At 37.0% G+C, this 15528-nt stretch overlaps 1 protein-coding gene across 5 annotated transcripts in view; it reads right to left on the bottom strand.

Annotated features, from left to right (window-relative positions):
* Window positions 1-15528, bottom strand: part of BMP2K (BMP2 inducible kinase) — a 136246-nt gene that overhangs the window by 39905 nt on the left and 80813 nt on the right. For all 5 annotated transcript variants that reach the window (XM_059065920.2, XM_059065921.2, XM_067035899.1 and 2 more), the window contains 2 exons: window positions 4066-4169; window positions 2557-2636 (listed from right to left, as the gene is read on the bottom strand). In XM_059065920.2, coding sequence (XP_058921903.1) covers window positions 2557-2636; window positions 4066-4169 — 184 coding nt within the window. The remainder of the gene's footprint in view (window positions 1-2556; window positions 2637-4065; window positions 4170-15528) is intronic.

Here is a 15528-nt window from a genome sequence, read left to right as displayed (position 1 = left end):
AAAGAATTTACAGTCTACCTAGGAAGATATGGCACATGTTCATGAAAATATAATAAAATATAAGACAGAAAAAGTAACCAGCGCTAAGTTAGTACTGTCAAGAGTTTCATGGAGGAGTAATTTTACCTTTAACCTAACTCGGCTAGAGAAGGCTCAGATGAGAACTGGAGGTTAAACATAAATATGATTTCATCAGACAGTAAAAGAAAGTAAGCAGTCTATGAAGAAATGGGAGGAGAATGCCTGGACAGATTCGGCAAAGTGAAAATACAAACTTAACTAAAATGAAAGAGCGAGTAATTACTGATATCAACACTGCTACACAACTTCCTTTGCACTATTGTAGCAGACACCAAGCTGGTTTTTTGCTTCCTTTCTTTTCTTTTCTGCTGACTAGCCTGAACAATCTTCCTAAAATACAAACACTCTCTTCTCTTAAAATCCTTCAGTGTTTCCATCTGCCAGGGCAGTGATTCTCAACCCTTCCATCTTTAAGATATAAATCACATAAGTTTCACATATGTAACAGTCCCAAGAGCAGATGCAAATTTTGGGGAGGTGGATGGGGGCTTTTAAGAAGTGAAACAAAAAGTGCCACTGACTGAAGGCAGGGCAGGCAGATAATATTCATAAAAGCTTTAAAACATGTAAATAATGATACTGGCTATTTAAAGATTCCCCCTCCTCCCCTCTCTGGAAATATGCCTTTTACATGGAAGAAAAAAAAAAGATTTACAACTTTTTAACATTTAGAATTTTTCAACTTCTTTACTGATACTATCAATAAAAAGTAAACTTATATTATTGACCAATAAGCACCAATGAACCCTATTTTTTTAATATACATAATATATAGATTTAACATACTATGAATAGCACTGTGAATTTTAGTTAACTATTTCATTAACTATTTCATTTCCTTATAATTGTATAGCTGTAACTTGCACCATGGTGAAAAGATATTCAAAGCATTACTGTTCAGTTAACTCATGCTGTTTAAAAAATTTGTATCTACTTTCTTAAAGATTTAATCATTAACAAAATAATTATTTTAAAATACAAGTAACAATAAAATTCAACTAACAAGTCTTACAATAATTCATAATGACCACTCAACTATAACAGCAGTTGCTAACTACAGCTATGTCATGGGTAAGACAGTCAGTCATGCAGGATTCCTGCAAGTGAGATGTCACATTACTCTTTCGTCTCTTACTCAAAAGAGTATTTTAAATTTAAGTGAATAAAGATAATGTCTTTAGAGTGATGTCATATTTTTTTAAAAAAACTAAGTCATTCTCAAGTGATATTTCAATAATTTACAAATAAAAGATTATTTATAACACACCTGACAACCAAGTTCCAAATAGTAGAACTGACTGCAAAGTTGAAAACTCACTGGCCTAAAGGCCAAAATCCAAATTTCTCAGCATGACATATAAACAAAGTTGCTCATAACTGATATTAACCTACCCCTCCTCAGCTTCATTTCCCACCACTCCTGTATATGTGCCCTTATTATGCCCCAGCCTTGTAGCTTCATAAAGGCTGTCCTCACCGGCAATGGTTGCCTGCTATGGTTTCACTGCCCATCATTCCAAGTGACTAGACTATTCATCCTTCAAGAAAGAGTCCAGCAACTCCCACCGGATTCTTCCTGTGCTCCTGTCTTCTTTCCCTTCCTCCACCCTCAGAGCTGCCTGATATCTATCAAGGTGTGACTGTTCACCCGTCTATCTTCATTTGGATCAGAACTCCTTGGAAATAAACACTGCTGCTTTTTCTTTGTGGTCTCAGTATCTGTATCTTGCATGTAACAAGTGTGTGACAAATATTTTTTATGTATTTTATGTCAAATAAAATACTTTGCATAAGTAAAATACAATACAAAAATCTGTGACCAAGAAATCTCCCCAAATGTAATATTATGCCCGTCTGATAATCTAAAATACAGTCTTGCTTATTAACTTTTAAACTCAAGAAAAAAAGCATGAGAAAAAAAATAAATCAGTCATTAATTCAATCATTAGTCAGATTTAGGTCCTAACCTATGTAATTTGTATCAAACATTAATGTAGTAAAGAACTATAAAAATTATTTAAAACATTATATTTCTTTATCAGTCTTAAAAGTATTACCATTATAACCACTCATTATAAATTATACAAAGCTATTTTTTCTTTCAGTAAATTAAAATAAAAACATCATACTAGCTATTAAGTAAAACATAAAATCTCATAAATTAGTTGCCATGTGATGAAATGACAACTCCCCCCTGTAAAAGGACCCAGTGTAATATCACCAGTTACACAATCACTTCGTGACTGCTGAGAGGGAGCAGTTTAAGTGCAACTGTTGTCAAACCCTGTTATATCATATAAAAAAGCTTATTCTGTACTTGCAATAAGGAATACAACATACCACATACAATAAGGAATACGACATTTTTTGTGGGTGAAGATGACATTTAATGAATGACGCTTGCTAGGATTAAAAACAAGAACTGTCCTCTTTTTTTTTGAATGTCTTTTCAAATTTCAGCATAGTTTTGCCTACCTGGCTTTTATTTGGCTTTTCCTAGAAGCTGCTTCACTAGCAGTCATCGGTTCAGGAAGAGCTGAAGGAATAGGAGAATTCTTGGAAGAAAAAATAAAACTTTTCATTTTAGTTTTTATTTCAATTGCAGAAAGCTTTACTTAAACACTACAGATACATTCTTAAATTTTAAAAGTATTGTCTGTGAGACAATCTCTTCACCTCAGATATCTATAAATTGTTCACATATATTTGTAAATATCAGTGCAGGTTATACAAATGTCACTTTCATATTTGTGTTCCACAGAAACCCTTGGAAAATGAACTGAACAACATCATTATATCCACTTTACAAATGGGTAAATCTTGGGTATAAAGGATTATATTACACTTGTAAATCAATGACTATTTCACATTCTTTGGAAGAAGAAGCAAAACACCAAGCACATGAATACCCTGTTGTTTTACATACTGCAGGTAATTTTCATGACACTGCTTGTCAAGTCTAGAAAACAAGAGCAGAGGCTTCACTCATTTGTTTATCCTCTATAATGTTTGGCTTATAGTAAGTACTCAATAAATGTTTGCTGAGTGAAAAGCTAAAAATCCAGGCAAATGTCAAATAAAGCTACTTTCATTACTAGAATGTTAGTAATGACTTTCAGCTTCAACAGAGAATATATTATATTGACATAGTAAGAACTTCAAAAAACAAAAAGGAAAAGGTACCAAATTCCTTCTTTTTTCTCAGTGGGGTGGATTACTTTATACACAAAGGAAACCTACAAGAACAAGTCAGGCCAGAATGATCTTCACAATGTTGAGAACAGCTTAAAAATCACTGATGATTCTAGACTTTTATTAAAATTAGCAGACTCGCCATATACTGTTAATCTAATGTAGTTCAGTATGCAGACACCAGATACAATTCAAAGCCTTTGCATGGTAATAGCTATTACCAACTCAGCTTCCCTGCACTAGACACTGGGGTTTACATTTATTATTTCTAATCCTCATAATTACTAACCCTGTTTTACAGAAAAAGTAACAAACTATTAAGTAACTCCCCAAAATATACAAAATCAGTCACTGATAAAAACAGAATTGAACCCAGTTCTCTGCATTTACAATGCCTATGCTCTTTATGCCAAAGGTAACCAAACTTTAGAGTGCTTAGTGTCTCAGTAATTTTTCATGACACCCGGCCCCACCCTGCTCCCCAAAAATGTAACAGTCCTGTTCTTTCAACAGTTAGGTCCAAACAACTTAATAATAGTAGTTTGTGCTGTATCAGACAGAGGTCACTGTGTTTCCCTCAAATATGCAAAATATCCTGCAGTGCCCTCAAGTCCACTGTAGCTCCCCAGAGCACCACAGTATGTAGTTTGGCAACTGTAGCTTTGTATCAAAAATACTAATCACAAACATACTATGAGACCACTTGTCTTGAAACAAGTAACTCTAAAAGTATATATATATGCACAGATAAAATGGATTTTAAATTCATATCCTACTTGCAAAACTACTTACATTGATGTTGGAGACTGGACAATCCTTTTTGGCAAATTTAAATGCAAAATATGACACTTGAAATATATCGGGTCTACGTTCTGGATCTGGTTCAAGCATGAACCCTGCAAGAATAGATCAAAATGTTAAGATGGTTCATTGAACACAGAAGCAATTAGGGGTACATTAAAAGGATAAAATAAATAAATATATATATATTATATATATGTACACATACATATTATATATATATATATATATTTCCATTCTAAGAGCAGTGATGATTCCAGCAAACTTTGTTAACATATATAGAAAACATAAGAATTGCTATTTTATACATTATCCCAAACTAAAGACAAATCAGTCCTAGAACAGTTCTCTACTGAAAGTATGAATGACAAATATGAATATTTTTCTGGGACCCTAACGCAAAAGAACAAGTGAGTTTAGTAAACACTGTGGAATTATCAAAAAAAAGTTCCAGGGCTATAGTAGGGGTCCTTATTTTCACTATTATCTAAAATACCTCTACTAATTTTTAAGTGCTCCTAAATCATTAAGACTAAATTGTACGCATTATAATCTGTTTAACAAAGTAGTACAGGGTTGGCACTATAATTTTCCTAAAACATGTTTTCCCACACTGATGATAGCAATATTCATCATAGTTCTGTATTTCAACATGCTATCCACATCATGTTCAGAAGTACAAGCATAATTTTATGGTTCTATTATGAACAGATTTCACACCAACCCTACAGCATTGTTTGAAAGGCCTGACCTTCTTTCTAACCAAAATGACCACTACCACTTGTCAATTTCTTGAACTACTTGTTAATTTACAATTTCACAAGAAGGCTGACATTTATACTCAATTACATATCTAAAAAATCCATATTTTGTTAAAGTAGTCTTCATATTCTAATGCTGCTTCATTGATTAACTCTAAGTTCTTATCTTATTCAAATCATTTTTAAACCTATCCGCAATGTAAAATTTACAGCATTAATTAGATAATATTCTAAAATTTACTAACAAAATTATGTACAGAGATATCAAGGTATATAAACAGCTAAATTAAAATTATAAATTAAAATGAATTAAATCTACCTTTCAAACTTAGGTAATATTTGAACAAACAATGTGTAATACATCTCCAACAGCATGATAAATTTATTTGCTAAAAACATGGTTGTTTGGCAAGTGACACTAAGCACAAACAAAAATTTATTTGGGAGATTCTGAACTCAGTTTTATTATATTCTGCATATCACTTGGTTTTATATACTTAAAAAGGCTAACAGATATCACTTATAAAATTGACATTTTACTATTGTATCACCATTGTTAGAAATAACTCAGAACATTTAATTCTAATATTTATTAATGTATATTCAACTTCATTCAAATCCAGAAAAGATCTGAAAAATCTACAAGGTTTATTTCATCCTCCAAAGTTATATTTTATCTTGATACCAACAGATATTACATGTTCTAAAAGTAACAACAGTATATGATATGGGGATAAATTTAAACAGACTTTTACCAGTGTGGGTAGAACTGATAACATCTTATAAGCAAACAAAAGGACCTCTAACTCCCCTGGCTCATGTTTCCATGTGGGAATACATCTTCTGGAGGCACTTTCGTTTGTTGAACTGTACTGATACCATTTATGTGACATAAAATCAACCTAAAACATCATGACTAGCATTTATTTTAGTAAAGTAGAACAGAAAATATTAGAGTGCATTACTGTAAGTATAAGCAATGTTTCAAGAAACTTGGTTTATGTGTATGTATATATAAAATGTATTTTTTACCATGGATCACTGTCAAGCAGTTTGAAAACCACTGTGCTAGTGACCTCTCTCTATTAGTATAATACATTTCTCTCCAAGGGAAAGACAGTGATTTGTCTAATTCAGACTAGAAAAAAAGAAATAAGCACCCACACGTGTCCATCTCTGTTGCTCTTTCTTTCAACAGTTTATTCTCAGGACATGTATGTTTTCTACAGAACCATGTTTTGCAAGTGGCCTACTTCTGTGGAAGAAGTCCATGGTTTTCCAACATTGTCTACGACTCTGTGAGAGTATATTTGGGGGTTGTATATGCATTAATAGGCCCATTTGGATTCGGAGTCCATTCTGCAATCTGCTTTGTCATTTTATCTAATGAGATCCTGTGCCCCATCTCTAATTTGGTTCTAAATTCAAAGTATGAAGAGGCTGAAACCCAAAGTAGAATATGGTTACATTTTTATCTCTGAATATTTTTATACTGAAGCTTATCAGTCATTTAAAAAGAAAAAGAAAAAATCTCAATAAGGCATTGTTAAAGCACTTAATAATGTAATTTTCCAAACTCTCCAAAAGAATGGATTGCAAAATGTACTCCTAGATTACTGAATGATGTAATCTGGAGTGTAGAGGCATCAGTTCTAATCCAGCTAAACACTGGAGCATATGTACCAAAAATGACAATTTCAATTTTTAAGTAGTTGATCCAAAGTCATTTTCTCTCACAATAATTAAACCTCAAGTGTTTTATTAACTCCTAGTTCATGACAATAAAACCATATCATCTATAGAAAAATGCTCCTGAGGAGTAGATTAAGGAATACATGTGTCTAATTCATCCAAAAGTGAATCAAGTAATTAAGTTTTTTAAAAAAGACACAGAAGCTAGAATACACCCTTGTTTACCCAACTTAATATGATCATGTGAGTCAGCACAAGACCATTCCCATTAACCTTGATTCTACTGTAAATATAAAATCGACTTTTAAAAAGTAAGCCATATAGACATGGAAGGATATTTTTCTGCTCCTCTTACTTGTGTGACTCCTTCTATTGACACAACTATCACTGATTCAACCTAAGAACACAAAACAGCCTCAGCACTGTAGTGCTGACTGTAGTATATGACTAAACCACCACCATATTTCCAATTGATGTATCAGACTATCTGATAAAAATCACTTGCCCAAGGCAGCTGAATTAATTATGCTTATTCTAATTTTGCAAAGGAAAGTAAACCATCCATGCATATTCCAGCAAAAAGAGCAGCTAAAGGAGCAGTGGCTGCTGCAGCATAGCAGTGGCCAAGTTAACCTATGGCTACATTGAGGATGCACACCAAAATTTAAATGAAGTAGTTTCCATTCAAGTTACATAAAATGATGGATCCATTCCGGGTCCTAAGAAAAAGTTAAACCAGCATCTCTAATCTAACAGCTCAACAAATTTAATAGGAAAATACTCTGGATAGAGGTCTCAAAAGAATGTTCCTGCTTAAAATTTGTTAACATTTTTTCCTTCCACAAAGACACTCTTTCTCTCCCACAGACTTCCAGTTATTACACTTATAGTAATTTACCTGAAAAGAGATATACCCACCCTAACTTTGCAATCATAAATATTTCAAGCATTAACTTGTTATTTTTGTCTGCTGATCTATGGAAAGTATTATAGAAACTTACATGTTAGGCAAAGATGTTCTACAAACCTTATTCTATACACTGTTGAAATGAAACCAAATTTAGCAGCTAATAAATGTGTTCAGTCATAATGTAAAGACTAATGGCAGTATAAATATGCCAGGATAGTATATTTGGGATAGCCCTGGTAGCTGTTCCTAGAAGTTATTGATCACAACCCTCTCTTTACATCTCCCCAAATGGTAACCCAGAGCCAATGACTGAAAACCTTCAAGGAAACCCTATCTTAATCTCTGATTTCTTTTCAAAGGTACATTAAAATGTCTGAGATTTTTTTCAACAAAAAAATATATAGGAAGACAGTGGGTGAAGAGCATAAATGAAGCAAGATTGGCCATGAGTTGATAATCACTGAAGCTGGGTGGCAGGTACATGATAAACCACTGCACTGTTCTGCCTATATTTGTATATATTTTTTAACTTCCATAATAAATCTTAAGGGTATCTAAATAAGCAAGTTCCTGGTTGCCCACAGAAAACAGGTATTAAAATAAATTTATTTATTATCAAAACAACAAGAAATAACAAGTGTTGGTAAAATCTGGAAAAAAGGGAACCCTTGTGCAATGCTGATGGGAATGTAAATTGGTACAGCTACAGTTGTAAACAGTACAGAGGTCTTTCAAAAAGTTGAAAATAGTGTACCATATAATCCATCAATTCTCCTTCTGAGTATGTATCTGAAGGAAACAAAAACACTAACTCAAAAAGATATCGGCTCCCCCGTGTTCAATGCAGCATTATTTACAAAAGCCAAGATACAGAAGCAACCTAAGTATCCATCAATGGATGACTGGATAAAGAAAATGAGAGGGAGTTGAGGAAGATGGCGGAAGAGTAAGACACGGAGATCTCCTTCCTCCCCACAGATACATCAGAAATACATCTACACATGGAACTGCTCCTACAGAACACCCACTGAACGCTGGCAGAAGACCTCAGACCTCCCAAAAGGCAAGAAATCCCCCACGTGACTCAGTAGGGCAAAAGAAAAAATAAACAGAAACAAAAGAATAGGGACAGGACCTGCACCAGTGGGAGGGAGCTGTGAAGAAGGAACGTTTTCCACATACTAGAAGCCCCTTCGCGGGTGGAGACTGAGGGTGGCCGAGGGGGGGAGCTTCAAAGCCACAGAGGAGAGCACAGCAGCAGGGGTACGGAGGGCAAAGCGGAGAGATTCCGGCAGAGGATCGGTGCCGACCAGCACTCACTTGCCCGAGAGGCTTGTCTGCTCACCTGCTGGAGCGGGCGGGGGCTGGGAGCTGAGGCTCAGGCTTCAGTTGGATCGCAGGGAGAGGACTGGGGTTGGCGGCGGGAACACAGCCTGAAGGGGTTAGTGCACCACAGCTAGCCGGGAGGGAGTCTGGGAAAAAGTCTGGAGCTGCCGAAGAGGCAAGAGAATTTTTCTTCCCTCTTTGTTTCCTGGTGCACTAGGAGAGGGGATTAACAGCGCCGCTTAAAGGAGCTTCAGAGACGGGTGCAAGCCGCGGCTATCAGCGCGGACCCCAGAGACGGGCATGAGACACTAAGGCTGCTGCTGCCGCCACCAAGAAGCCTGTGTCCGAGCACAGGTCACTCGCCACACCTCCCCTCCCGGGAGCCTGTGCAGCCCGCCACTGCCAGGGTCCGGTGATCCAGGGACAACTTCCCCAGGAGAACGCATGCACAGTGCGCATCAGGCTAGTGCAACGTCACACCAGCTTCTGCCGCCACAGGCTCGCCCCGCACTCTGTACCTCTCCCTCCCCCGGGCCTGAGTGAGCCAGAGCCCCCGAATCAGCGGCTACTTTAACCCTGTCCTGTCTGAGCGAAGAACACACACTCTCAGGCAACCTACACGCAGAGGCAGGGCCAAATCCAAAGCTGAACCCCAGGAGCTGTGCGAACAAAGAAGAGAAAGGGAAATCTCTCCCAGCAGCCTCAGGAGCAGTGGATTAAATCTCCACAATCAACTTGATGTACCCTGCATCCGTGGAATACCTGAATAGACAACGAATCATCCCAAATTGAGGAGGTCGACTTTGGGAGGAAGACAGATTATTTTTTCCCCTTTTCCTCTTTTTGTGAGTCTGTATGTGTATGCTTCTATGTGAGATTTTGTCTGTAAAGCTTTGCCTTCCCCATTTGTCCTAAGGTTCTGTCTGTCCGGTTTTTTTTTACTTTTAAAAAAATATTTTTCTTAATACTTATCTTTTATTTTAATAACTTTATTTTATCTCACTTTATTTTATTTTATTTTATCCTCATTCTTTCTTTCTTTCTACTTTTTCTCCCTTTTATTCTGAGCCATGTGGATGAGAGGCTCTTGGTGCTCCAGCCAGGAGTCAGTGCTGTGCCTCTGAGGTGGGAGAGCCAACTTCAGGACACTGGTCCACAAGAGACCTCCCAGCTCCACGTAATATCAAATGGCGAAAGTCTCCCAGAGATGTCCATCTCAACACCAACACCGAGCTTCACTCAACAACCAGCAAGCTACAATGCTGGACACCCTATGCAAAACAACTAGCAAGACAGGAACACAACCACATCCATTAGCAAAGAGGCTGCCTAAAATCATAAGGCCACAGACACCCCAAAACACACCACCAGACATGGACCTGCCCCCCAGAAAGACAAGATCCAGCCTCATCCACCAGAACACAGGCACTAGTCTCCTCAATCAGGAAACCTACTCAATCCACTGAACCAACCTTAGCCACTGGGGACAGACACCAAAAACAATGGGAACTACGAACCTGCAGCCTGCTAAAAGGAAACCCCAAACACAGTAAGATAAGCAAAATGAGAAGACAGAAAAACACACATCAGATGAAGGAGCAAGGTAAAAACCCACCAGGCCTAACAAATGAAGATGAAATAGGCAGTCTACCTGAAAAAGAATTCAAAATAATGATAGTAAAGATGATCCAAAATCTTGGAAATAGAATAGAGAAAATGCAAGAGACATTTAACAAGGACCTAGAAGAACTAAAGAGAAAACAAGCAACGATGAACAACACAATAAATGAAATTAAAAATACTCTAGAAGGGATCAATAGCAGAATAACTGAGGCAGAAGAACGGATAAGTGACCTGGAAGATAAAAGAGTGGAAATAACTACTGCAGAGCAGAATAAAGGAAAAAGAATGAAAAGAACTGAGGACAGTCTCAGAGACCTCTGGGACAACATTAAACACACCAACATTTGAATTATAGGGGTGCCAGAAGAAGAAGAGAAAAAGAAAGGGACTGAGAAAATATTTGAAAAGATTATAGTTGAAAACATCCCTAATATGGGAAAGGAAATAGTTACTCAAGTCCAGGAAGCACAGAGAGTCCCGTACAGGATATATCCAAGGAGAAACACGCCAAGACACATATTAATCAAACTACCAAAAATTAAATACAAAGAAAACATATTAAAAGCAGCAAGGGAAAAACAACAAATAACACACAAGGGAATCCCCATAAGGTTAACAGCTGATCTTTGAGCAGAAACTCTGCAAGCAGGAAGGGAGTGGCAGGACATATTTAAAGTGATGAAGGAGAAAAACCTACAACCAAGATTACTCTACCCAGCAAGGATCTCATTCAGACTTGATGGAGAAATTAAAACCTTTATAGACAAGCAAAAGCTGAGAGAGTTCAGCACCACCAAACCAGCTTTACAACAAATATTAAAGGAACTTCTCTAGGCAAGAAACACAAGAGAAGGAAAAGACCTACAATAACAAACCCAAAACAATTAAGAAAATGGGAATAGGAACACACATATCCATAATTACCTTAAATGTAAATGGATTAAATGCTCCCACCAAAAGACACACACTGGCTGAATGGATACAAAAGCAAAGGCCCATATATATGCTGTCTACAAGAGGCCCACTTCAGACCAAGGGACACATACAGACTGAAAGTGAGGGGATGGAAAAAGATATTCCATACAAATGGAAATCAGAAGAAAGCTGGGGTAGCAATTCTCATATCAGAAAAAATAGACTTTAAAATAAAGACTAACACAAGAGACAAAGAAGGACACTACATAATGATCAAGGGATCGATCCAAAAAGAAGATAAAACAATTGTAAATATTTATGCACCCAACATAGGAGCACTTCAATACATAAAGCAAATACTAACAGCCATAAAAGGGGAAATCGACAGTAACACAATCATAGTAGGGGACTTTAACACCCCACTTTCACCAACGGACAGATCATCAAAACTGAAAATAAATAAGGAAATACAAGCTTTAAATGATACATTAAACAAGATGGACTTAATTGATATTTATAGGCCATTCCATACAAAAACAACAGAATACACATTTTTCTCAAGTGCTCATGGAACATTCTCCAGGATAGATCATATCTTGGGTCACAAATCAAGCCTTGGTAAATTTAAGAAAACTGAAACTTTATCAAGTATCTTTTCAGACCACAATGCGATAAGACTAGATATCAATTACAGGAAAAGATCTGTAAAACATACAAACACATGGAGGCTAAACAATACACTGTTTAATAATGAAGTGATCACTGAAGAAGTCAAGGAGGAAATCAAAAAATACCTAGAAACAAATGACAATGGAGACACGACAACCCAAAACCTATGGGATGCAGCAAAAGCAGTTCTAAGAGGGAAGTTTACAGCAATACAATCCTACCTTAAGAAACAGGAAACATCTCAAATAAACAACCTAACCTTGCACCTAAAGCAAATAGAGAAAGAAGAACAAAAAAACCCAAAAGTTAGCAAAAGGAAAGAAAACATAAACATCAGATCAGAAATAAATGAAAAAGAAATGGAGGAAATGATAGCAAAGATCAATAAAACTAAAAGCTGGTTCTTTGAAAAGATAAACAAAATTGATAAACCATTAGCCAGACTCATCAAGAAAAAAGTGGAGAAGACTCGAATCAATAGAATTAGAAATGAAAAAGGAGAAGTAACAACTCACACTGCAGAAATACAAAGGATCATGAGAGATTACTACAAGCAACTCTATGCCAATAAAATGGACAACCTGGAAGAAATGGACAAATTCTTAGACATGCACAACCTGCCAAGACTGAAAATATGAACAGACCAATCACAAGCACTGAAATTGAAACTATGATTAAATATCTTCCAACAAACAAAAGCCCAGGACCAGATGGCTTCACAGGCGAATTCTATCAAACATTTAGAGAAGAGCCAACACATATCCTTCTCAAACTGTTCCAAAATATAGTAGAGGGAGGAACACTCCCAAACACATTCTCGAGGCCACCATCACCCTGATACCAAAATCAGACAAAGATGTCACAAAGAAAGAAAACTACAGGCCAATATCACTGATGAACATAGATGCAAAAATCCTCAACAAATTACTAGCAAACAGAATCCAACAGTAAATTAAAAGGATCATACAACATGATCAAGTGGGGTTTATAGCAGGAATGCAAAAATTCTTCAATAATGCAAATCAATCAATGTGATACACCATATTAACAAATTGAAGGAGAAAAACCATATGATCATCTCAGTAGATGCAGAGAAAGGTTTCGACATAATTCAACACCCATGTGACAAATACCCTACAGAAAGCAGGAATAGAGGGAACTTCCGTCAACATAATAAAGGCCATATATGACAAATCCAAAGCCAACATTGTCCTCAATGGTGAAAAACTGAAACCATTTCCACTAAGATCAGGAACAAGACAAGGTTGCCCACTCTCACCACTCTTATTCAACAGTTTTGGAAGTTTTAGCCACAGCAGTCAGAGAAGAAAACGAAATAAAAGGAATCCAATTCAGAAAAGAAGAAGTAAAGCTGTCACTGTTTGCAGATGACATGATACTAAACATAGGGAATCCCAAAGATGCTACCAGAAAACTACTAGAGCTAATCAATGAACTTGGTAAAGTAGCAGGATACAAAATTAATGCACAGAAATCTCTTGCATTCCTATACCCTAATGATGAAAAATCTGAGAGTGAAATTAAGAATACTCCCATTTACCATTGCAACAAAAAGAATAAAATATCTCGGAGTAAACATACCTAAGGAGACAAAAGACCTATATGCAGAAAATTATGAGACACTGATGAAAGAAATTAAAGATGATACAAATAGATGGACAGATATACCTTGTTCTTGGATAGGAAGAATCAACATTGTGAAAATGACTCTACTACCCAAAGCAATCTACAGATTCAATGCAATCCCTATCAAACTACCACTGGCATTTTTCACAGAACTAGAACAAAAAATTTCACAATCTGTATGGAAACAAAATAGGCCCCGAATAGCCAAAGCAATATTGAGAACGAAAAATGGAGCTGGAGGAATCAGGCTCTCTGACTTCAGACTATACTACAAAGCTACAATAATCAAGACAGTATGGTACTGGCACAAAAACAGAAATATAGATCAATGGAACAGGATAGAAAGCCCAGAGATAAACCCACACACATATCATGACCTTATCTTTGATAAAAGAGGCAAGAATATACAGTGGAGAACAGACAGCCTCTTCAATAAGTGGTGCTGGGAAAACTGGAGAGCTACATGTAAAAGTATGAGATTAGAACACTCCCTAACACCATACACAAAAATAAGCTCAAAATGGGACTTCCCTGGTGGCGCAGTGGTTGAGAGTCCGCTTGCTGATGCAGGGGACACAGGTTCGTGCCCCAGTCCAGGAAGATCCCACATGCCGCAGAGCGGCTACCCCCATGAGCCATGGCCACTGAGCCTGTGCGTCCGGAGCCTGTGCTCTGCAACAGGGAGGCCACAACAGTAAGGGGCCTGCATACTGCAAAAAAAAGCTCAAAATGGATTAAAGACATAAATGTAAGGCCAGAAACTATAAAACTCTTAGAGGAAAACATAGACAGAACACTCTATAACATACATCACAGCAAGATCCTTTTTGCCCCATCTCCTAGAGAAATGGAAATAAAAACATAAATAAACAAATGGGACCTAATGAAACTTAAAAGCTTTTGCACAGCAAAAGAAACCATAAACAAGACCAAAAGACATCCCTCTGAATGGGAGAAAATATTTGCAAATGAAGCAACTGACAAAGGATTAATCTCCAAAATTTACAAGGAGCTCATGCAGCTCAATAACAAAAAACCAAACAACCCAATCCAAAAATGGGCAGAAGACCTAAATAGACATTTCTCCAAAGAAGATATACAGACTGCAAACAAACACATGAAAGAATGCTCAACGTCATTAATCATTAGAGAAATGCAAATCAAAATTACAATGAGGGGCTTCCCTGGTGATGCAGTGGTTAAGAATCTGCCTGCCAATGCAAGGAACACAGGTTCGAGCCCTGGCCCCGGATGATCCCTCATGCCATGGAGCAACTAAGCCCCTGCACCACTACTACTGAGCCTGTGCTCTAGAGCCCGCAAGTCACAACTACCAAGCCCACGTGCTACAACTACTGAAGCCTGCACGCCTAGAGCCTGTGCTCTGCAACAAAAGAAGCCACAACAATGAGAAGCCTGCGCACGGCAACGAAGAGAAGCCCCCACAAACCACAACTAGAGAAAGCCCACGCGCTGTAACGAAGACCCAACACAGCCAAAAATAAAAAATAACAATAATAAATAAATTTATTTTTAAAAAAAACTACAATGAGATATCATCTCACACCAGTCAGAATGGCCATCATCAAAAAATCTAGAAACAATAAATGCTGGAGATGATGTGGAGTAAAGAGAACCCTCTTGCACTGCTGGTAGGAATGTAAATTGATACAGCCACTATGGAGAACAGTATGGAGGGTCCTTAAAAAACTAAAAATAGAACTACCATACGACCCCGCAATCCCACTACTGGGCATATACCCTAAGAAAAACATAATTCAAGAAGAGTCAGGTACCAAAATGTTCACTGCAGCTCTATTTACAATAGTCAGGACATGGAAGCAACCTAAGTGTCCATCAACAGATGAATGGATAAAGAAGATGTGGCACATATATACAATGTAATATTAC

Source organism: Kogia breviceps, chromosome 6 (assembly GCF_026419965.1).
Source record: "Kogia breviceps isolate mKogBre1 chromosome 6, mKogBre1 haplotype 1, whole genome shotgun sequence".
Taxonomy (NCBI): domain Eukaryota; kingdom Metazoa; phylum Chordata; class Mammalia; order Artiodactyla; family Physeteridae; genus Kogia; species Kogia breviceps.
The sequence above is the reverse complement of the archived record's forward strand: the minus strand, read 5'-3'. Positions and strand labels throughout refer to the sequence as shown.